Source organism: Protomyctophum parallelum, assembly GCF_964188405.1.
Source record: "Protomyctophum parallelum genome assembly, chromosome: 12".
Lineage (NCBI taxonomy): Eukaryota > Metazoa > Chordata > Actinopteri > Myctophiformes > Myctophidae > Protomyctophum > Protomyctophum parallelum.
The window spans coordinates 44,985,738-45,011,198 of NC_139712.1; the positions used below are offsets into that span (position 1 = coordinate 44,985,738).

The 25,461-nt window shown below is 48.3% G+C and overlaps 1 protein-coding gene across 2 annotated transcripts in view; it reads right to left on the bottom strand.

Annotated features, from left to right (window-relative positions):
* LOC310868229 (uncharacterized protein) overlaps positions 1–25,461 on the bottom strand; it is a 191,763-nt gene that overhangs the window by 109,914 nt on the left and 56,388 nt on the right. For both annotated transcript variants that reach the window (XM_083778560.1, XM_083778559.1), the window contains exons 3-4: positions 6,798–6,901; positions 1,459–6,274 (exon numbers count right to left, since the gene is read on the bottom strand). In XM_083778560.1, coding sequence (XP_083634686.1) covers positions 1,459–6,274; positions 6,798–6,901 — 4,920 coding nt within the window. The remainder of the gene's footprint in view (positions 1–1,458; positions 6,275–6,797; positions 6,902–25,461) is intronic.

The following is a 25,461-nucleotide window of genomic DNA, read 5'->3' on the forward strand; positions in this document are numbered from 1 at the left end:
GTAGAAAGGGTAGCCGTGCTACACTCGGAATGGAAATGTACCACACTGTTGGGTTGGCGGGGGGGGGGGGGGGGGGGAGCTGACTCTGCTATTTATCTCCTCCTACTCTTTACAGAGAGGGAGAGAGAGAGAGAGACGAGAAAGAAAAGCTTGTTCTTTCTCCCCACACATACTGTATCACGTCTAGATACAGTAGCAAAGACCATCAGATGCATGCCTTCATTCATGCATGAACCGCCCCCCCCAGCGTGCGCGCACACGCACACGCACACACACACACACACACACACGCACACACACACACGCACGCACGCACACACACACACACACACACACACACAGGGTGAAGAAGAACAGATTAACTGCCACGGCGTGTTATTTCTATTCCGCTATAAAGCCAGAGCTAGTGAGAGTGCTGTGCTGTGAATGGGAGCGTAAACACTCACTCACTCTCTCTCTCTCTCTCTCTCTTTCTCTCTCTCTCTCTCTCTCTCTCTCTCTCTCTCTCTCTCTCTCAGGGAGCTGAGCTGACAGCATCTTGATGGAGCTCTGAACAAGGCCTTTTTTATTTTGCGATACACAGATTTATAGCGACGCTCAACAGGCAGGGCAATTCAATGGGCGGAGAAAACAAAGCATTCACACAAATCAGGGGTAATTGCCATGCATATTATGTGTGTCTCCTTTCAGCGGGCCGGCGGCGCGCATGTCAATAACTATAGAAAAGACATCTGTTGTTCCTACGTTTCTGCATTTCATTCATTGAGTGTTGTCACCAGGGGTCATCAATGTCCGTATACGGACAAAATGTGTCCATTTGATGTTCTGTTTCACACACCATTATATTATTTGTTCTTATTTTGATCATGAGACCCAATTACCGAATGTCAGTCTCCGGGTTTTCTTCAGGATTATATGTATGACACTATTAGGCCTAATTTGTCACTCGTTAAGGCAGTGAAATTAGTTCTCCGCATTTGACCCATCTCTTGGAGCGGTGCGCCGCAGCCGTGCCGCGCTCGGGAATCATTTGTAATTGATCTGAATGGTTCTCAAACGCTTTATTTGCGTTTAAGGGTAGCCGTGACCGGACACCTCTGAGAGTGTACAAATGTGTACGCATCTGTACACTCTCAGAGTTACAGACCTGTTATGGACATTCAGTAATGTGTTTCCAGTAATCATTTATTGTCTGCTCATTTTGTCCATGGAAAAAATTAAATTTTGACCAAAAATGTCCACCTCGAGCCAACACTACACGGCGATGACCCCTGGTTGTCACATTTATTTTCAATCTTGGTTAGCAGCCTGTACAATCATTATCCAGATTAGTTGCGTTGTCTCTATGTAAAGTCAAGAACAATGACATGAGAATAGTAACAAATGTTACTATTAGACTGTTATAAATATGATGCTACGCATGCGTGGGGTACAGTAGCAATGTCCTTTGTTTCTTACCTCTAATTCACTGATGGAGCCGATGGTATACAGACTGATGTGAGACTGGCAGTCTAGGCCGCCCTCGCCTCCATCCAGAGGGCTGAGGGAGAGGCCCAGTGTGGGCTTCAGTGTCCTGGGCCTCTCCGGAGGGTCCGTCAAGCCCTCCACGCTGGCCGACTGGCCCAGGAGGATGGGCGATAGGGCGCTGGCCGACTGGCCCAGGAGGATGGGCGATAGGGCGCTGGACCGCGCCGAGTGGTGGGGGTACCGGAAGACGCGGCGCTGAGCCGCCGGCCGGGGGCTGTTGGGCTTGGGGCTCATGGGCCGGAGAGGACTCTCCGCCGGGCCGTCGCCGCCCACCGGAGAGGAGCTGGCCCACGGCGAGGGGAACTGATTGGCCAGAGTGGCCAGTAGGGAGGGGCTCAGGGGGGAGAGGGGGCTGACGTCGTGCGGCAAGGCCTCGGAGTCGTCCGACGACGACAGCGCCGGGATGGAGTCGGAGGCGTCGAAGCGCAGGCCGTTGGGCGAGCCTTTTCTCCTCTGGCCCTCGGACTGGCACCCGTGGGGAGCGTCCGTTCCGCCGTCCTGCGGAGCGGCCCTTTTGGAGAGGGGGTCGGTGTGCCGCAGCGCCCTGGGCGAGGTGGCTGATGACCCCGAGACGCAGAGGATGTCCTGTACCGCGCCGCCGCCTTCCGCGTTGGGCACCGACAGAGTCCTCCTCGGCAGCTCCGCCTCCCGGGCCTTTTTCAGCTTCCTCCAGGACGGTTTGGCTTTCACCGTGTCGCTGTCGGGGCAGCCGTTGAGCTGCTCCTCGTTCTCCTTGTCCATGGTGCGCGACTCGAACAGGCTGGAGAGGGACTTGTGCGCCTGGGCGAAGCGCATGCGGATGTTCAGGCTGTCGTTGCTCTTGCTCCTCGTGTACACGTGGCCGTCGTTGGGCGCCTGTGCGTGCCTGAGGTGCGGGCCGTCCAGGCCAGGCGCTCCGTTTCGGTCCCCTCCCCCGCCCCCGCCACCATGGCCGAAGAGCTGACGGACGTGGCGAGTGCGCGGGTTGGACGGGAAGAAGCCGTGCTGCTCCTCTCCCACTTCGGTCTCAGGATGTCCCGAGGAGGTACACACCTGCTGGACCGTCTGGTGGAGGACACCGCTCTGGACGAAGACCTCGTCGTCCGAGTTGTCGCCCTGCAGACTCTCCTGTTCCGACATGGAGGACCTGGAGTTAAGTGGCTCGCCGCCGTCGAGCGAGTCCCCGGGAGAGTCGTCGCCCTTTGCGCCCCTGGAGATCTTGGACTTCCTGAAGGAGGGCATCTTGGCGAAGACGGAGAACTTTGAGCCTTTGTTGGCCGCGTGGTTGCCTTTCGTCTTGCTCTTCTTACTCGTTTTGTCCAGATTGGCGTTCTCCGTCGAAAGAGCGTGAAGGCTCGCCTCGTCGTTTTCCTCACCGGTGGCGCTCTGAGACACGCCGTCGTCGGACACGGTCGCGGGGCTCTGGCGCCTGTCATCGCCGCCTCGTAGCGAGGACGGGGTTCCTGGGTCATCGGCGTGGTCCGGTGTTGGCGCACTTGGCGCCGACTCTGCGGACGGTTCTTTCTTGGGCTCTGTCGGGCGGCGTGGTGGACTCTTGGGGCCGGAGAAGCACGTGTCCCCAGAGAGGTCAGCGGTGTCTCTCTCCCCCTCGGCAGGTCTAAAGTCTCTGCCCCCAGAGAGGTCAGCGGTGTCTCTCTCCCCCTCGGCAGGTCTAAAGTCTCTGCCCCCAGAGAGGTCAGCGGTGTCTCTGTCCCGCTCGGCAGGTCTAAAGTCTCTGCCCCCAGAGAGGTCAGCGGTGTCTCTGTCCCCCTCGGCAGGTCTAAAGTCTCTGTCCCCAGAGAGGTGAGCGGTGTCTCTCTCCCCCTCGGCAGGTCTAAAGTCTCTGCCCCCAGAGAGGTCAGCGGTGTCTCTCTCCCCCTCGGCAGGTCTCATGTCGGAGCGTTCTTTCTGCTCTGCCTCCAGAATGGGCTCCAGCAGGCCGCTGACCGAGACCGGGCTGAGGGTGGTGGCGGCGGCGGGGAACGGGTACCGCGCTACCTGGACCCCCTGCTGTGGAGGAGCCCGGGTGTGTTCCCTGAACTCCTCAGCCAGTGTGTACTCACCTAATGAATCGGACAAGGCACTTCTCTCCCTGTAGGATGTGTGATTAAACGGCTCGCTAACATGCTGGCCCTGCTGTTTGTGATCACGGTCCACTAGCAGGCCTCTGCTTTCTAAACACGAGACCAGAGGCTTCAGGCTTTCGTTGCTCTGTGGGTGTGAATTGGCTCTCTTTTCATCCGGCGTGTCCTTGACACTAACGCGTTTGCATTCTTCGCTTATCTGCTTTGAAACACGCTTGGCCTTGGGGCTCTCCCCTGCCTCCTCGGCCAGGCTGAAGGGACACAGGCCGTCAAGGTCCTCCCCTAGGCCGGACACAGCAGAGTCCTCGCTGCTCCAGTAGGCCTCGCGGTCCAGAGGCGACGAGCAGAGGAGCGGTTTGTCCTGGTCAACGCCAGCGGTCACGTTTTGCTCGCCCCAGGAGCAAAACGTTCTCAGCCCGCTCCCTAAGCTGCTCTGGAACACCTCTCCCCTCTCCGGACCGTCCTCCGCTCTGCTTGCCTTTGTGTTGTTGTTGTTGGAGTCTGAGGGCGGAGAGAGAGAAGACTCCACGTCACGGGGAGTCGCAGGGATTTCCAGCGTGAGCTGCACCTGCCTGCAAAGACTCGGGATCGTGCCGACGGCCGTTTCTACACTGAATGTCTGATCTGGGCCGAGCCGCTCTGCGCAGTCATCCCGAATGGGTTTAGCAGCACCGGGTTCTGTTGAATCTTCCTCTATGTCACTGAGCACACGCCACGCACCACTAGTATGCAGATCAGTGGAGGGCGCGACGGCGACGGCTCCCGGCCCACTGCGCTCGTACAGCTCTGCTGTGCCGAGGTCAAACTCTGCGGGACCAACCGTCCTCGCCGCATGCGCAACGTCCTGGAAAACAGAACTACTGTCCTCCTCCTCTTCCTCCTCCTCTTCGTCGTTTGGTCGGCGAAGAGAGCAGGGTGATCCAGCCCATCTGCCCTCTCCTCCTGAGGTCTCCGATAGCAGCCGAGAGGGCTCCTCTGAGCGCGGGGGGCCGCCAGAGAGAACCAGCTGGTCCACTACGTGGGGCTGGGGGGGCACGGCCCCTCTGCCAGTGTGTGACTGAGTGTGATCCCAGACGGGTCCGGCCCAAGGCCCGTCGGCCGGGTGGCGCCCATTGGCGGGAGTGTCCGTGTTTGTGCACCGCCCCTGGATTAGAGCGCCCGTTTGGCCCACGACCTGCAGCGACTGTGAAGAACCCGAGCCCTGTGGGACGGGCGAACCGGGCCGGGTGTCTCGTGGAAACGACGTGCTACTCGGGGTGGTAGGGGCGTAGGCATCCAGTAAAAAAAGAGGTCTCGCCTCTGTAGAAAATGTGATGGAGGAGCCGATTTCGTTTACGATCCCAAATGATTTATTCCCCTCCGACTCGCGGTCGCCTCGCTCGGCTCGAGAGCGGACGCCCGACGCGCGCGCCCCCGGCGCGGGCTTTGTCACGCCGACCCCAGGGCGTGTCTCAGAGGGGGGGGGTCTGTTGGGGATCTCGCGTGGCGATATGTTGACCTGTGCATGTAGCGTGTCTTTGAGACCTGTGTCGTGCGGTACAGTGTTTGTGCGGTACGCCTCCGTCGACCCTATGCTTGTGGAACTGGGTTCAATAATGAACTGTGAGTCTGTGTGTATCGTCTCAGGTGTGTACCGTTGGTTCACGGGGGCGCACCGTGGTTCTGGGTTATGCGCGCTCAGCGCGTTTGTGAAACATTCAACGGAACCGCATATGCTTTCTGTACAATGTGGCTCTATTTTGTCGTTTGCTTTTTCAATACAGCAAGGCCCCGAAATCTCACTAGATGGCTCTACCGTATGCTCTACCGTATGCTCTACCGTATGCACTTCTAAGGCATGTGTCTGTTTGTTGTTTTCTACGATGACGCCTTGGCGTCCTAGACTGTGTTCTTGTCCATCTGCACGGTCACTACTGAATGTATAGGAATGTGTGTGCTTCCCTTGGTCTATATCCCTAGGTATGGCTATTTCAGGGAGTTTTCGCTCCGTGCTCTCGTCATCGGCGCTGCGTGTCTTGTCTAAGCTTGTGTCTCGTCCCTCTGTGCTGTTCTGCCGCGTATCTACATATCCGTCCTCTGTGCGATCTATCCGTATTGTGCATGTGTAAGAGTCCGGGGGGATGTCAGACAGACTGGCGCTTCTACAACGTTGCGACCGTGGCTTCGATTCCTGAGCGCCCACCGCGGTATTTACCTTGACGACAACAACGGCGTCTTCGCGGCTTCTGCTTTTTACGCCTTCCGTTGGCCTCGCGTCGCTTTGTGCTTCCGTGCAAACGGCGACAGTTTGTAACATCGGTTCGGCACCACCGCGTGTACTTCTTAGATCCCTCGGGGGGGTGCTGCTGCTGCTGCTAATATGCGACGCGTCCACATTGCTCTCCGCGCTTTTCCGCCTGGTGCGGCCAAAGCCGCGCGCTGCGCGAGTCTCCGCGGCCTGTCTGCAGCCGTGGCTGGACGCGGCGCCGACGGCGCCGGACTCCCTCCTCCGGGCTCTACTCTGGCTGCAGCCGGGCTCTGCCCTCCTCCAGCCGCGGTGACACACCACCTCCTCCTCCTCGCCGTCTCCCAGCGGACGGTCCTCCTCGCCGTCGGGACTCGGGTGGTCCGACAGGGCGTCGCTGTGCCATGAGCAGGAGTCAAAGTACTCGTCTGACGTGTCCTCGCCGCCGCCGCTCCCCCTCCTGTCACAATGACACATTTAAGTTGACGATTAATTGTTGACCCACCAGGTTTTGGAGATATGGCTTATAGAGTAATGTCTTGTAGGAAACAGGCTTGAAAGGTTCACTTCTGTGGTCTCTAACATTACACCTACCTAAGCATTTATTTCATATATCCATGTCGATTTGAGCTCTGGCATTTATTTCAGACAGCATGGAGTTTTTTAGTATTATTATTCTTTTGCTAATTTTACAGTGATACAATGGATTAATTATTATAATTTAATACTTTTGTATACTTTTTTTCTTTCCAAAAAAAACTACAAGCTTATAGCGGAAATGGTTGATCTACAAGCTTACGTTGGTCGTGACGTGTTGTAAGCTTGTAAGATCGACAACCATTTCCTCTATATTTGAAAAATATTTGAAAATGTATGGACATTTTTCAACATGGAAACGATTGACGATTATGTAAAAAAAAAAAAGAAAACGATTATCTCAACTAATTGCGATTAGGCGATTAGCATGTAATAAAGGCCTATACCTCTCGCACCATTCCTGGGGGTCGGTGGCGGCGCCTAAATCCCCCTCCTCTAAGCCTAATCCGCTGGCACGGTGCTGGGCCGACTCTTCAAGGGCTTCCTGGGTCTGTGGGGAGACGGAGAGAGAGAGAGAGAGAGAGAGAGAGACAGAGAGAGAGTCAGATATAAAATCAATGAAAGAACAAGAGTGTTGGGGAGAGCTTAGCATGATGCAGATGATCCAGATACAGCCACCGATAAGCCACATACACACACACAGAGCACTCAATTAGTGGACCATGTCATCAGTGGTGGGACAAAGTACTCAATTGTTTTACTTAGGTAAAAGTACCAATACTGCAATTTGGAGTACGGAATTGCAAATGTACTCATATTGCAGAATGTCCCATTTCACAAGTTCAAAATGTGTGCAAAATCTATTGAAAATAGCCGATCGACAAGCTCACGACGCATTGTGAGCTTGTAGATCTGCTATTTTCAAATGGCCGAATATAGGGTTGAAGTATATATATATATATATATATATATAATATATAGTATATAGTCAAACACACAGACTTCATTATTTTGTCTGGACATACTGTATGGGTGCAAATTTCTAATTTGGCCACAGTTATCTGCTACCAATGGAAGATACTATTAACACTGACGCTATTAAAGGCGTAGTGAAACTGAAATGGTGGACATTTTATTTTGACGTTTCAGACGGTTTCAAGTTGAAACACCGCTCTGAAGTTTCGGAACCAATCTGAACCCTTCAGGCGATGGGACGGTAGCTATAGGGACGGTATAGCTATGCTACGCAGGACAGCATGGAGTGTGTTTGTTTACAAGTCAGATAGACGGCCAGCTGTACCAGTTTACTGTTATGTGGCTTATTTCTACCCTAGAATGTTTTCAGATACATATTTTAGCGTGATGATTGAGTTGAAACCGAGTAATACATTGTCTGGATGTTATCTTGAATGGGAATAAAAACGGAAGATTTCTGTAATCAGTAGCAGCTGTGTTTGACGAATGTGCAAATATGGGGAATTAAACGGGTGAGCTTCATTTTTATTGGCTTTTATCGACGTGGGCGTCGACACGTCATCACGCAGTACGTTTTTGTTTTCAGGAAGTAATTGTCTCCACCAGGCCGAAGGCATGGGGGGAGAGTATGTTTTGCACTCCGTCCGTCCGTCCGTCCGTGTGTGTGTGTGTGTGTGTGTCCGTCCGTCCGTCCGTGTGTCCGTGAGCAGCTAATCTCGGCCACCGTTAACCCGGTCGATGCCAAATTTTGCACACACACTCCCTGGATGCCAACGATGAACCTCTGCCCCAAACTTTCCAGAACGGCCTGTTATAGCGCCACCAGGAGGCCGCTTTGTGCAAAACAAGTTTTTGCACAGTACACCTACAGATTTTGTCCAAACATCGCGCAAATTGGTACACAGTCTCTCTAGAGCCATTCAACCAAACCGGTCTTTCAGATTTCTCAGACTCCATCCTGATTGGTTAAGATTGGCTTCCAAAGTTCACAGGAGTGCTCAGTTTAAAACAAAATGCTGCAAATCATGAACACATCGCGTGATTTCCGTGGAATTGTGCACGCACATTCCCACTAGGCCGAGGAAGAAATACACATGAACAATTTCAACTCAGCCTCAAGGTGGCGCTATAACTGGCCGAAAAGTGTTTTTACATCTAATTTACTTTTGTTGCCCTTTTATCCAACCACCAGATGAAGGCAAGCTGCAATGTCCTACATTCCTATCCTGGTGGAGACCTGTGCCCAGAAGGGCACTTTTTCTAGTTAAAATTCTATTTTTACGGCCTTTTGATATAAAAAATACACAAAAATGAAAAATGTACCAATTTCTTTGGCATCCATTGTTATAGGTATGCTCACATGATGACCGCAGATGTGGTCTAAAAGTGTGAAAAACATAATTTTTCATTTCACTACGCCAGCGGTGAAATGTCCCTTAAATGTGTAACCAGCCCTAGGGATGACATGCAGATCAGAGTCAGGCTGCAGAGACCTGGAGTCATTTAAACAGCGTCATGTTGACAGAGCTGACCTGGAGTCAGAGACCTGGAGTCATTTAAACAGCGTCATGTTGACAGAGCTGACCTGGAGTCAGAGACCTGGAGTCATTTAAACAGCGTCATGTTGACAGAGCTGACCTGGAGTCAGAGGCCTGGAGTCATTTAAACAGCGTCATGTTGACAGAGCTGACCTGGAGTCAGAGACCTGGAGTCATTTAAACAGCGTCATGTTGACAGAGCTGACCTGGAGTCAGAGACCTGGAGTCATTTAAACAGCGTCATGTTGACAGAGCTGACCTGGAGTCAGAGACCTGGAGTCATTTAAACAGCGTCATGTTGACAGAGCTGACCTGGAGTCAGAGACCTGGAGTCATTTAAACAGCGTCATGTTGACAGAGCTGACCTGGAGTCAGAGACCTGGAGTCATTTAAACAGCGTCATGTTGACAGAGCTGACCTGGAGTCAGAGACCTGGAGTCATTTAAACAGCGTCATGTTGACAGAGCTGACCTGGAGTCAGAGACCTGGAGTCATTTAAACAGCGTCATGTTGACAGAGCTGACCTGGAGTCATTTAAACAGCGTCATGTTGACAGAGACCTGGAGTCAGAGACCTGGAGTCATTTAAACAGCGTCATGTTGACAGAGCTGACCTGGAGTCATTTAAACAGCGTCATGTTGACAGAGCTGCTGCAGCGTGTGAGTCATTGCATAATGCAGTCAGTGTGCACCGTAACACCCTGTGTGAGTGAGTTAAGTAACCCAGTTACCGTGTATGACATAACGGCATTATGCGTGTGTGTGTGTGTGTGTGTGTGTGTGTGTGTGTGTGTGTGTGTGCGTGCATGTTTCAGTTTGACATACATTCATGCCCTGAAGCCAGTGACAGTCTGAGAACTACCCATCTCTTACGCACGTGCACGCGCACGCGCGCACACACACACACACACACACACACACACACACACACACACACACAGTTAAAAAAAGTTAAAAACTCCCACTGAACAACAGTAACAATCGTGAACTTTTACTCAAGTTAAATGATGAATTCCAGACTTTTACTAAGTTGTAACAGAGTATACAGTACATTGCAGTACTAGATACTTTTACTCAAGTATAAAAAGATTGTGTCCATTCTTCCACCACAGCTGGTGGGTTCTTACCCTCCAGAGCCTCAGCAGTCGGGCGGCGTCCGGCCCCAGCGCGTAGAGGCGAGCGCCCGGCCAGCTCAGAGCCGCTCCCATGGCGCCCTCCTTCCAACGCACACGCCGCCGCCACCACCCGTACGCAACGCCGCTTGTACGTGGCCGACCCCCGCCGCGTCCACCATTCCCATTCCTCTCTGGCTCTCTGTACCGCTAGCACAGCATGCCTTCTCTCCTATGGCTTCCTCCTGCTCTACTGCTGTCCTCTCCTCTACCCTCCGCCTCCTCTTGTGTCTCTGTTTATCTTCCATGATCACCGGCGGTGCTCCTTTGCTAAGCCGTACAGGGAGAGCAACGAGGGGGGGGAGGGCTTTTGGGAGGGGTTTTGTTGTAAAGTCGTGCTCTATTAAAAGTCTTACATTACAGACCCCGCGGCGGCGACGTCCCCTCTCTCTCTCTCTCTCTCTCTCTCTCTCTTCACCAGAAACTATGTCTACCTGTGAGTGCAGGACTATAGCCTTGATCTTAACCTTGAATGAGCCGCCGGTGCTGCTGCAGCTATACAGCTCACTGTGATCTCTGCCACCGACATAAGCACTACGACGACGACACACGCTAAGAAGAAGAAGCGCGCTGCTATAAATACAAGCGCTGCAACAACTTCAAGGCTGTTGTTGACACGACAAGGCCAATGCCTTAACGTGGGCCCTGGTGCTGCTGGGACACTGACCGTACAACACAAGAATCTGTTCAGGAAATGAATGCAAGGATCTCCCAGAGTGATAAGACGTGTATATCACTGTTGTTTTTGCCAGCACATTTAGTTGTGTATTGTATGCTAAAATCATTTAACCCATTTAAATCCGATTCTATATACGAATGCTTTCTAAAATCAGTAGTTTTAACGACGCTTTCAAGATTAAAAAAAATAACATAAAAGTGATCTTGTGAGCTTGTAACAGTATATCTGCTAATCTTAAATAGTTAACGCAATATTTTTTTTAAAACGACACAAATGATTTCCCAGGTTTAATGGTAACCACTTTCAAGCCGGCATCATTACTTTGGGCATGACGTTGTAAGGGAAGATTTTCTTTTTAAAGAAAGGAAAATTATCACAAAACAATTTTTCTTCCCAAAAAAACATTCCACAAAATCTTTGAGGGCTTAAAGGTATATTCAGTGATTTCACTCAAAAAACCTTAGGTTTCGTTTTTGGCTGTGGGACCCAGCCTTTCGTCCAATCAGGATAGAGAGCCAAAAACGAAACCTACGGTTTTTTTGACCCCCAGGGGTTAACTGGGGACAGGGAGGAACTCCTTATTATGGTCAGCACACTCTATAGTAGAGAGGATTATCACAACAAAACAAAAAAATAAGTGATATTTGAATTAAGTGAAATCACTGAATATACCTTTAAGTAGCTTAAGGAATTTATTGTAAGTTATCCTCCAGAGCAATTCCCATCATTCCCAATCACAGCGTTCCATAAATAATGTATGTCGCACATGCATTGCTCAATCTACCCAGAGAGACACAACAAGTGGATGAAAGGGAGGGTATTAATTAGCTCTGGCAGGGCAGCTGCGTTGAGTGCAGAGAGCGTGCCGTAGTTGGGGAAAAGCCCACAATGTTATGATTACGTCATTCAGCACTGCCAATGGGACAAGATCCCTCTCTCCCTATATCCCTTTCTAACATACACACACGTTTACTTCCAGATACAAGGCAAAGATGGGAAAAGCACTCACAAGTAAAAGCATCAATACTGCAATGTAGAAATAGTCTGTTACAACTAAGCCAAAGTCCAGAATTCTAAATTAGCTTGAGTAAAAGTGCAAACGTATTGCCTTCAAAAAGTACTTAAAAGTAAAAATTAGACAGAAGGTCCCATTTCAAGTTTTCAAATCTATATCCATGAAAATCTTTTGAAAATAGCTTGTAGATCGGCTATTTTCAAATGGCCGAAATGTTTATAGGGCTTTACTGTATGTTTTGTAATAACAATCCCTCAAAATTGTACATAAGTAATACTGTACTTCTGTCAATGTACTTAGTTAGTTTCCACCAGAGTGGTGTAGACATCATTGAGGGGGCAGAACACAGAGCTCGAGTGCTGTTCATGCAGCCCTGGAGAGTGACAAGCTGGAGTTTCAAATAAATTATTTTCAACGAGGGCGGCACAAATATCAGCAATTTTAGGCATGTGTGCAACATGACAACTGTTTTAAAGTATTGTACAGTGACAAGTTTGACAACTAAAGTTTATGTTGTACAATTACAAAGAACGATCTAACAATCTAACTTCGACAATAGAAGTCTATGTAGAAGAGCCACCACTGGACTGGCCCAATGAAGTGAACATGAGTTGTCACAATTCTCTAATCTAAACGGCGCTGGTTCCACCGCTGCACGCACACGCACACGCACACACACACACACACACACACACATACACACACACACACACACACACACACAAGCGCGCGTTCACTTGGAGATATACGACAAGGGTCAAGGGAGCCAGGAAAACAGCAGGTCATCTAAATGGTTTGATCCACTCAGATAAGCTGGAACAACATATGGTTAGGTTAGGTTAGGTTAGGAGGCCAGCCGCTAGACTGGAAAAGTGCTAATTGGTGTTTACTTCCTGTTAGTACTCTCATGTGGGTCCTATAGGAAGCCTCTGTGTGCGCACAGGGGTATGTCCAGGGGTGTAAAACGTAAGTGCATTTACTCAAGTACTGTACTTGAGTACAATTTTGAGGTATTCTATTCCTTTTTTCTTTTATTTTTTTAGCTTTTTCTGCCTTTATTGATAGGTTGAAAGTAGACTGACAGGAATGGGGAGAGATGGGGGGGGGGAAGACAAAGACAAAGATCCAGCGGGATCAGGAGTGGAACCCACGGCACGCCGTCAGGCTGGCTCAGCAGCCAAGGTGTGCAGATGTTTGAGCTAACTGTCACATGGTCAGGCTGTCTCAGCAGCCAAGGTGTGCAGATGTTTGAGCTAACTGTCACGCCGTCAGGCTGTCTCAGCAGCCAAGGTGTGCAGATGTTTGAGCTAACTGTCACGCCGTCAGGCTGGCTCAGAGGCCAAGGTGTGCAGATGTTTGAGCTAACTGTCACGCCGTCAGGCTGGCTCAGAGGCCAAGGTGTGCAGATGTTTGAGCTAACTGTCACGCCGTCAGGCTGTCTCAGAGGCCAAGGTGTGCAGATGTTTGAGCTAACTGTCACGCCGTCAGGCTGTCTCAGCGGCCACGGTGTGCAGATGTTTGAGCTAACTGTCACGCCGTCAGGCTGGCTCAGCAGCCAAGGTGTGCAGATGTTTGAGCTAACTGTCACGCCGTCAGGCTGTCTCAGAGGCCAAGGTGTGCAGATGTTTGAGCTAACTGTCACGCCGTCAGGCTGTCTCAGAGGCCAAGGTGTGCAGATGTTTGAGCTAACTGTCACGCCGTCAGGCTGGCTCAGAGGCCAAGGTGTGCAGATGTTTGAGCTAACTGTCACGCCGTCAGGCTGGCTCAGCAGCCACGGTGTGCAGATGTTTGAGCTAACTGTCACGCCGTCAGGCTGGCTCAGAGGCCAAGGTGTGCAGATGTTTGAGCTAACTGTCACGCTGTCAGGCTGGCTCAGCAGCCACGGTGTGCAGATGTTTGAGCTAACTGTCACGCCGTCAGGCTGGCCAAGGTGTGCAGATGTTTGAGCTAACTGTCACGCCGTCAGGCTGTCTCAGCAGCCACGGTGTGCAGATGTTTGAGCTAACTGTCACGCCGTCAGGCTGGCCAAGGTGTGCAGATGTTTGAGCTAACTGTCACGCCGTCAGGCTGTCTCAGAGGCCAAGGTGTGCAGATGTTTGAGCTAACTGTCACGCCGTCAGGCTGTCTCAGCGGCCACGGTGTGCAGATGTTTGAGCTAACTGTCACGCCGTCAGGCTGGCTCAGCAGCCAAGGTGTGCAGATGTTTGAGCTAACTGTCACGCCGTCAGGCTGGCTCAGAGGCCAAGGTGTGCAGATGTTTGAGCTAACTGTCACGCCGTCAGGCTGGCTCAGCAGCCACGGTGTGCAGATGTTTGAGCTAACTGTCACGCCGTCAGGCTGGCTCAGCAGCCACGGTGTGCAGATGTTTGAGCTAACTGTCACTCCGTCAGGCTGGCTCAGCAGCCAAGGTGTGCAGATGTTTGAGCTAACTGTCACGCCGTCAGGCTGTCTCAGAGGCCACGGTGTGCAGATGTTTGAGCTAACTGTCACGCCGTCAGGCTGTCTCAGAGGCCACGGTGTGCAGATGTTTGAGCTAACTGTCACGCCGTCAGGCTGGCTCAGAGGCCAAGGTGTGCAGATGTTTGAGTTAACTGTCACGCCGTCAGGCTGTCTCAGAGGCCAAGGTGTGCAGATGTTTGAGCTAACTGTCCGGGCCTTTATTCTATTTTGACTGCACTACATCTCAGGACGAATATTTTGATTAGTATTACAAAACATACATTAACCCATTCTGACCTGAGATCTGCAGATTAAAAAAAATGTCTTATTACATCCTGACAGTTTCATTATTAACCCATTCTGACCTGAGATCAGATTTAAAAAATGTCTATTACATCCTGACAGTTTCATTATCAACCCATTCTGACCTGAGATCAGATTAAAAAAATGTCTATTACATCCTGAAAGTTTCATTATTAACCCATTCTGACCTGAGATCAGATTAAAAAAATGTCAGTCGTTCTTCGATTTTTCAAAAATAGCAGACCTACAAGCTCGTAGCACGCCACTCGGTGGCGCGCTATGAGCTTGTAGATCTGCTATTTTTCAATAGCTAAAGCATGATATGATGCCAACACCAAAATGGGTGCCGTTCAGAATGGGTTAACCACTTCGGCCCAGTACATTCCGGCCATTTGAAAATAGCCGATCTACAAGCTCACAATGATCTGTTTCAAAAGGTTTTTTTTTAATACATTGTATACATTTGAAAACTTGTGAAAAGGGCATTCTGCATAATGAGTACTTTCTACATTTTGATACCAATACTTTAAATCTTATATTTATTATTTAGAGTCTGGACCTTCACTTGTAACAGAGTATTTCTACATTGCAGTATTGATACTTTTACTCAAGTAAGTAAAACAAAGAAGTGAGTACTGTTTCCCACCAGAGGGACTGTCATATCTCTACACTGGATAATAGCCATAACGAGGCCATTAAGACCAGATCTAAAGTCAACTGAAGACTTTGGGGAGATTGAAAGAACTTGAGTTTTGTCTCTCGTCCACAGTCATAGGTCCTCTTGGCACCGCACTGGGGAAGCGACTTGGGGATCTTAAAGCACAGATAGACACGAACGTGTTCTGGGAACAAAATGCTTTCAATATCTAATCCGATGGGATTAAAACTCAGACGGAAGGTCCTATGGCGTCTGACATTTCCAGATGACCTTTTAGCATTGCAAAAATAGTTCCAGTTCTTGAATGTGTGGATTCATCGAACGATATGCATTGATTCTACATAATAAAACAAACGTATAGAAGTCTAACGCATGGATTATACTATATACTACAATTTTTTCGGGTGGAAACAGCATATGTCCAAAACTGGTACTTTTCAGGATACCAATAAAAAATGGCAAAAGCAGCAGATCCACAAGCTCAATACGTGACGCTTCGGCGCCATTTTCAGGGTCAAGCACCCCCAAATGTATATACTGTACGTACTGTACTTGGCTGCGGACAACAATGACATCACCACATTTAGAGCGACGCCCTGTAGTTCAATGTAGTTCACTCCCACTCCTAGACCAGGAAATGTGTCTCGTTTCCCCAGGCTTTTCCTTTTGAGCCGAATGCGGACGAAAAGAAACGCCTGCATTGGTACCGAGCTAATACGGTCAACGCATGCATCACATCACCACGTGTTGTGAGCTTGCAGATCAAGGTCTTTTCAAATAGCCGAAAAAATGAAACAGGGCTAAGTGATTTTCTTTGGCAAAAAAATAAGTGTTAAATAGCTATGGAACATAATTTGCTGATGGTTACTCATTGCTAAAGTGTTTGGTCAGAATTTGGTCAGAATTTTATTGAAAGGATAGCCCCTTGAGATGCAGCATCTCATTTTAGAGGGGGTCCCGTACACAGGAAAAAACATTACATACAGTACAGTGCAGTTACACAAATAGACAATACAGACATGTACAGATACAGTTAGCTTGCTCATCCTCTCCCACCCACTCCCCCATCCCCCAGCTCTTTCTGGACAAGCACATTGAGAGTACAGTACAGTACAGTACAGTACAGTACAGTACAGTACAGTACAGTACAGTACAGTACAGTACAGTACAGTACAGTACAGTACAGTACAGTACAGTACAGTACAGTACAGTACAGTACAGTACAGTGACTTGAAACAGGGGTCAGAAGTAAACAGCAGTACGGGCAGTGTTAGTAGCATGAACAGGTTGTACAGGTTGTTTTGAGGTGTGAATACAGGGAAGGCCTGAAGCAGCCAGACAGATCTGAGAGAAAGAGGAAGGTTGTTCCAGTCAAATGGAGCTTTGTAATGGAATGACCTGCGTCCAGATTCAGAGAATATTCTTCTGGGAATAGCAAAGTATAGGGATGTTGAGTATTGGCTGAAGATATTTGCCACCCTGCACCTAAAAATATATATTTCTGTTTAAGAGCTGGAGAGACAGGTAGACTCCTGTTACTGAACAAACACTCTGTCAATGAGAACTATCAGAATATACTGTAGTGCTTTGACCTATATTCAGGATTCACATGAAAAATGTTTTGTTTTGTTTTAACCAAAACATATCACTTTACCGTACTTTTAAAGCAACACGACGTGCTTTATGTATTTTCATTTTGCAATATCAGTCATCATAATAGGATGTCTAAAATGGCAGGGATGTTACGTTAGCCAAACACTTACTAAAACAAACAAATGAATATGAAGTCCTGAATCGGCCTCACCCTCAGGTCTTAATGGACTAAAACAAACAAACATAACCTGCTGACTCCAAGCCCTAAGGAGCAGGACTAACACTGCTCACAGTCAGTGAACCTCCTGACCCATTCACAAACTGGATGCTGTGGGGACTAGGTTAATTAATTGGAGTTGGCTCACTTGGCTGTCTTAAGCAGGGCTTAAAGGCTTAGCATGAGCTCCGTTCTCGTCAGATAGAGCACAGCCCGCCCCCCACCTGGTGGTCTGTCTACGCCTGTGGGCCATCATTGGCCCATGCCAAAACCAGAACACAATCACATTGGTCCCACAATTATCCAATTGGATGTGTATAGGCCCGTGTCACTTCGCCTTGTCAAATGCAATTTACATTGAGCAATTTCACGTGGGTTCAGAAATCGTTGCTGCCCGGCAGAAACCTCTAGAATCTCCATATTTTTGAGGGCCGCTAGCTAGCCCCTCCTAATGCACAGCTTTGTGTGTTTGTGTGTATGAGCCTTGTTTGTGTTTGTAGCGCGGAATGTGATGATTAGAAAGATTGGTTGAGAATGATGTATGATGATAAGAGGTGCCCCTCACTTCACACGAGTGCGATTTATTTATTTTACTTTTTGTGTGTGTTTTTTTAATGTCAATAATTAACACTGGTTAGGATGCCTCTCGGGCGTCTCCCTAGGGAGGTCCATGAGGCACGTCCCACTGGGAGGAGACCCCGGGGCAGACCAAGGACCACGTCCCACTGGGAGGAGACCCCGGGGCAGACCAAGGACCACGTCCCACTGGGAGGAGACCCCGGGGCAGACCAAGGCGCAGTTGGAGGAAACACATCGACTCACTGGCCTTGGAACGTCTCGGGATCCCCCAGGAGGAAGTTGCTAATGTTGCTCTGGCGCAGGTGACACCCAGACAGTCAGTGGTGTAAAAAGTACTAAAATGCCACACGAGCTCACAACTCATTGCATCTTCATCTATAATTCACCACTAGAGTTGACTCGATCGATGTATAAAATTATTTTGAAACTAGCAGATCTACAAGCTCACAAGCATCGCAACGCATTGTGAGCTTCTAGAACGGCTATTTTCACATTTATTTTCACATTTACTTAGTTACTTTTCATTACTGGTAATAAAGGGTAAATCCAAGAACCATGAAATACCATGAAATCTGAAATCTGTAATCTGAACACTGCCGTATTATGTATATCAATACATAGCATAAAAATCAGGAGACAGAAGCTGGATATTGTCCCGTCTAGATATCAAAAACGTTCCTCGTAAAATGAATGGTGGTCTCCGACAATAGGCCTGTCTGTAATGGACACCAGGTAATAATGAACTCCAGAATTCATTCATCCCGGGGGGGGGGGGGGGGGGATGACTGGACTACATTCCAGCCACATTACACTATACAGCTGATGTTACCAGTACACGACGACCAGTACAGAAAATGTGAGTGCTTACAGTATTTCCATGATATATACAGTATTATTTAAAAACCGGTGTGAGATTAGAGCCAGAGGGGATCCGTGCTAAACTGTGTATATATTATGCTGGTGGTGGTGATGAGGCTCAGCCCAGTTGCCATGGAGTTCTGGCAACAACGTGTGAAATTCATAAGCCGTTGACTTACAGTGGTGCTGTCACAGAATAACTTAACCGTGCGCTTGCACGCTTGCGTGCACACACACACACACACATGTGTGCGCGCACACACACACACACACACACAGCCACACACACACACACACACACACACACACACAGCCGCAGATAATACAACTCCACAGGAAAAGTAGTTGTGAGCCAACAAGCTTCCGGTCAGCTGCATGCTCCCTAACTGTGCCCCTACATGCTGTGTCCCACTCCTCGAATAAGTGTTTGAACAACATCTATAGTCTAAGTATCCATTCTAGAGCCAGGATAAATACCCGCCGGCTGAGAGGGCTGATTATCGCAGTTCCTGTATATCGGCTACATTGATATGATTAATAAGTGTTTGAACAACATCTATAGTCTAAGTATCCATTCTAGAGCCAGGATAAATACCCGCCGGCTGAGAGGGCTGATTATGGCAGTTCCTGTATATCGGCTACATTGATATGATTAACATTATATGGTGGTGTATACAGAAATAGCCTACCGGTATACAATAATTAATAATAATAATAATAATAAAACTTTATTTGTATAGCACCTTTCATGACATGAAATGCAGCTCAAAGTGCTTTACAGAACAATTAACATTAAAAAACAAGCAGTAATGCAGTACAGTGAGGACATGAAAAATAAAAAATATAAGATCAATTAAAGGCAATGTTGTAGAAGTGGGTCTTGAGCTGAGCTTTAAAAATGTCTACAGAGGCTGCCTGACGAAGGTACAGTGGGAGCTTGTTCCATGCCGACGGCCCGTAGAAGCAAAAAGCTGCTTCCCCGTATTTTTTTGTTGCCATTTTTTGGGGCAAAGCGAGCAGGCCGGCGGTGGAAGACCTTAGGGGGCGGTTTGGGACATATTTAGGCAGGCAGTCATGTCAATTGGGCTCTGTCTCCTCTAAACAAAATAAATACATAATGTAAATGTATTATTAGTATTACTTAATTGTAATTATGATTGCCAGTAAATATGAATATTTCATGAGTCACAGTATTCTATATACTGTCTATATTGTCTGGGGTCATCCACTGTACATGAACATGCTACTGTACAGTAACGTTTATTGACTGCTGCTATATCTTAGAGCCAGCTGTAAAGTTGATGCAGAGTTCAGAGGTATTTAGAGGTGAAGCTCTCTCTGCTTTCCAGACTTTGGTCACTGTTGTTTTGCACAATAAAGCATTCTGACCGGGCACCCATTTTGGTGTCGGCATCATGTTATGCTTTAGCTATTGAAAAATAGCAGATCTACAAGCTCATATCGCGCCACCGAGTGGCGCGATACGAGCTTGTAGGTCTGCTATTTTTGAAAAAATCGAAGAACAACTGACATTTTTAGAATCTGATCTCAGGTCAGAATGGGTTAATCAGACCAGTGTGTGTCCAGTGGAAACCTCGTATGAATCTGATCTCAGGTCAGAATGGGTTAAAGCACTCAGTGGGCATTTACAGTATTTATCTGGGGGTGCTGTATGTTTTCTATTCAGTATCACTACGCCATGGTGCATGCAGCACAAATGTGACAATCAAGTCAATGTTGAACGAAAGTTGTGCTACTGTATATGGTATAGAAATAGGTCAACAATACAAATTACGCTAGTGTTGTGGACTCATTGATTTTTAACCCATTCTGACCTGAGATCAGATTAAAAAAATGTCAGTCGTTCTTCGATTTTTCAAAAATAGCAGACCTACAAGCTCGTAGCGCGCCACTCGGTGGCGCGCTATGAGCTTGTAGATCTGCTATTTTTCAATAGCTAAAGCATAACATGATGCCAACACCAAAATGGGTGCCCGGTCAGAATGGGTTAATGAGTGGCCTCCAGTGACCCCCCACCAAATGGCCGGAACTACGGAGTACTGGGGTGTGCGGAGTATAAAAATATTTTTTTGTTCACTCCAAAAATCCAATTTTGTTCATTCAACTGAATGTGTGAATGTGTCACTGCGACCCCAGCTAACAGCTAGTGAGCCAGTCAGCGCAACATTGTCATCATGACATGCCGGCCCATAGTACACGCGCACACACACAATCAGTCGGTCCACAGTCAGAGTGTTAATTGCGTTGCATCGGCATTGGGGCGAATACAACCGAGAATTCAACTCGCGGTCGCGGTGACTTTATTCTATCATTTCTCCAGGGTCCGCAGAGAGGTGTGCCGCGGTCTGGTCGTGGACCGCGGCCCGCCTGTTGAGGACCACTGCTCTAAGTACTCATGCTTTGAGTACTATCTCCATGAGAGTGTCACTTTACCTCATACTAGTATCGCTTGAGTATCTGGGTTTTTGTTGTTAAATAGTTGGCTTCTCTCCAACAATGCCGACAGCACAGTCACCTGAGCCATACGAGGCCATTATATTACTTACATTATATTATCACAGCAGGTCACTCACAGCACTACGACACATTCCATTCTCATGTTTCTGTTAATGGGAGCAGTTATATATATACCGTATGCATGTATGTATGCTCTCAATACTCAACTAAACCTTCTTAGGGGATGACGACGACACGCGAGCCCAGGAAGTCAGCGGGACATCAGGCCCTTTGAAACGGGGTGAGCGTATAGCCTTAGAAGGGCTGGCGAGCTTTACCCAGAGTAAATTAAACCCAAACACAAGAGCTTGTAAATCCAATCTCTCTGCTTTGTGTAAACAACTGCAAAGATAATGTGCACCACAGAGACACACGCACACACGCACGCACGCAGACACACGCACACACAGATTGTACAGCAGTGGTTCTCAAACTTTTACATGTCAAGAAGGACAGACCTGAACAGGGAACGATGCAACGAAAACAATTAAGTACGCTCTTATCAGTGATCAATGATTGAATTGCTTGTGTTTGTTTACTTTTCTGACAATGGATAGTTAGTTTGCAAAAGAGACTTAACTGAATCCATTCACGTTGGGCCCTAAATAAACCTCAGTACGCTCACACTACGAGAAAGAGATTACAGGTTATCTAGGTTGTATTTTAGATGACAATCTTTCCGGTGATAAAATGGCGACAAAAAGCAATCAAGAAAGTCGACCAAAGAATAAGGTTTCTGGGCAGGATCTGCTGGTTGATCATGAGGACACTGGCTGGACCACTCGGCCAATGTCAATTTGACTAGTATGCATGCACCTCATGGTCCGTGGTGCAAAGTAAGTAATTAAGTACTGTACTTAATACCATTTTTAGATATTTGTACTTTACTTGAGTATTTCCAATTTCCAATTCTTGTACTTCTACTCCACTCCATCTTGACTCAGATCCAAACATTGCACTTTCACCTGCAAATGACTAGGGTGGGATGCTTCAGAGGACAGAGTACAGAGACTAGGGTGGGATGCTTCAGAGGACAGAGTACAGAGACTAGGGTGGGATGCTTCAGAGGACAGAGTACAGAGACTAGGGTGGGATGCTTCAGAGGACAGAGTACAGAGACTAGGGTGGGATGCTTCAGAGGACAGAGTACAGAGACTAGGGTGGGATGCTTCAGAGGACAGAGTACAGAGACTAGGGTGGGATGCTTCAGAGGACAGAGTACAGAGACTAGGGTGGGATGCTTCAGAGGACAGAGTACAGAGACTAGGGTGGGATGCTTCAGAGGACAGAGTACAGAGACTAGGGTGGGATGCTTCAGAGGACAGAGTACAGAGACTAGGGTGGGATGCTTCAGAGGACAGAGTACAGAGACTAGGGTGGGATGCTTCAGAGGACAGAGTACAGAGACTAGGGTGGGATGCTTCAGAGGACAGAGTACAGAGACTAGGGTGGGATGCTTCAGAGGACAGAGTACAGAGACTAGGGTGGGATGCTTCAGAGGACAGAGTACAGCGACTAGGGTGGGATGCTTCAGAGGACAGAGTACAGAGACTAGGGTGGGATGCTTCAGAGGACAGAGTACAGAGACTAGGGTGGGATGCTTCAGAGGACAGAGTACAGCGACTAGGGGTGGGATGCTTCAGAGGACAGAGTACAGAGACTAGGGTGGGATGCTTCAGAGGACAGAGTACAGCGACTAGGGGTGGGATGCTTCAGAGGACAGAGTACAGAGACTAGGGTGGGATGCTTCAGAGGACAGAGTACAGCGACTAGGGGTGGGATGCTTCAGAGGACAGAGTACAGAGACTAGGGTGGGATGCTTCAGAGGACAGAGTACAGCGACTAGGGTGGGATGCTTCAGAGGACAGAGTACAGCGACTAGGGTGGGATGCTTCAGAGGACAGAGTACAGTGACTAGGGTGGGATGCTTCAGAGGACAGAGTACAGAGACTAGGGTGGGATGCTTCAGAGGACAGAGTACAGAGACTAGGGTGGGATGCTTCAGAGGACAGAGTACAGCGACTTGTAATGGGCCTGCATGGACTTCAAGATACCCGAGCCTGTCAAACCTGTCAAACTACTTCAAAAGAGTGACAAACGCCCATGGGCACAACACCAGAGGCAGGTCCACTAAACTCACCCCCCCCCCCCCCCCAATTAATTCTACCTATAGGCCACCAAAATGTGGAATGCCCTACGACCTGCCATTAAAAGATGTAGACTCCCCTACCCTCCCTCAAAATCGACCATATACTTTATACAAACCGATGGTTTGCATTGTATAGATTTGTTTTATTTATCTTGATGAATTGAATACACAGGACCACAATAGTAACAAGGGCTTTATGTGCTATCCTTTTAGCATTGTTTTTTTTTTTTTTTTTTTTTTAAGATATTTTTTTGCGGCTTACGCCTTTATTGATTTTTTTTAAGGGATAGAAAGTAGGCTGACAGGAAACGGGAGAGAGATGGGGGGATGACATGCGGTAAAGGCCGTGTCGGGTCCGGGAGTCGAACCCGCGGCACACCGCGACTGGATCACCAGTCCGGTGCCCAGACCGTTACGCTACGGCCTGGGCCCCTTTTAGCATTGTTGTATAACTGTGCATACATCATTACTTTTTGCAAACTGTTAATAACGTGTATTCAATGACAGTTCTGATAAACACTTTTGGGTGCAACTTAAGTTGACACATCATCTTCATATTATTCATATATATGGCCATACATGTTTTTAATGTTGGAAATGTCCTATATTGAAATTATAAGTTCTAAATTAAGAGTTGCCTTGAATTAAGCAAATGTCCTCTGGTCTCTTTGTGGCAGTCCTCTTCTGCCCCCCTCTGGCCATCAACACACACGCACGCACGCACGCACGCACGCACGCACGCAAGCATGCACGCAGGCACACTCGCAAGCACACACGCATGCACGCACAAATGCACAAACAATAAAACACATTGTGCTACTGCTAAGATGCAATGCTCTAGTTGAAGATACAGAAAAACAAACAACAAAATAAACTTAAGCACCTTGGGAAAAGCCGCACGCACGCATTCAAATCAACAGACAGACACACATCATGATTTATGAAGTAACCCAACAGGCTGCTCTGCACTATGCAAACCCACCGTTCCGATGATCCTATCTGCACACGGATATGGTGTCATCACTTCTAATCCTCTGTCCTTATTCCAGGGACACATAACACTGTGGCTGTCGGGCAGAAACTTATATATGTATTTATTATATATATGTTTCTCCATGTTTCAAGAATAACAAGACAGGGTTTCCACCCGACGGCAATATGTACTGTAGGTTTATTCTCTCTCACGGTGCATCTTTGATGTGTTGTGTGAAGAGGAGAAAGAATAGATAACACACTTGTTAACTATTCTATTCTATAACAGTATCTCTTAACTTGTTGCCAAGACATTCATTCATACCTCACCTCAGTAGCTACAACACTATGTCAGTCAACCCATTTTGACTTGAGATCAGATTCTAAAAATGTCTTCTACATCCTGACAGTTTTCTGAAAAAGCTTTGTTTCTCTATGTCAGTCGTTCTTCGATTTTTCAAAAATAGCAGACCTACAAGCTCGTAGCGCGCACCACCCGGTGGCGCGCTATGAGCTTGTAGATCTGCTATTTTTCAATAGCTAAAGCATAACATAATGCTAACACCAAAAGGGGTTCCCGCCCCAAAATGGGTTAGAATACTTTGTTGGCTGGGTGTTGGCTGCGAACAAATACACAACAGAAACAAACAAGTCCTCTGCCATTGCTAAAGCATAAACTGTACGTGCGTGCGCAGCGCGCCATGCGGCCCGGCCCATACCTGTCACATGCGGGCCATGCATGCTTCCTGGTCCTCCTCTTTGTTCCCTAGCAGGCATGCAGCTCTCTCTGGCGTCAGGAAACAGTAGAAGCTTCACTCAGACATCAGCGTGCTAATGGCTCATTGTGCCCATGCAGTGCTGCTCGTCACGAGACCAGCTCCCACGGCCAGAATGCACGTGGGGGCTCTGTGTCCGCCCGGACCCCGGGACACTAGCTGGTCATTGTACACTCAGCCCCCTGCCCTGCCCATCAGCCCACGACTCAGACACACACGACTTTGGTTTGAAACCATTCTGACGACCTGAGATCAGATTCATACGAGGTTTTCCACTGGACACACACTGGTCTGACGAACCCATTCTGACCTGAGATCAGATTCTAAAAATGTCACTCGTTCTTCGATTTTTCAAAAAATAGCAGACCTACAAGCTCGTATCGCGCCACTCGGTGGCGCGATATGAGCTTGTAGATCTGCTATTTTTCAATAGCTAAAGCACGACATGATGCCAACACCAAAAGAATGGGTTAAACCACTTTTATATCAGTGGCCTTGATCACTGGACCTTTAGTCTGGCACTGTGACAATATTGAATGTCTATTCTTTATTTATCGCCTTATTATAATATCCTTATTTATTTATTTAATGTCTACTGCTCTTACTGCACTGACCTGCACTTAATGTGTCACTTTTTTACTGACATGTTTGCACTCTGGTGAGATGCGAAA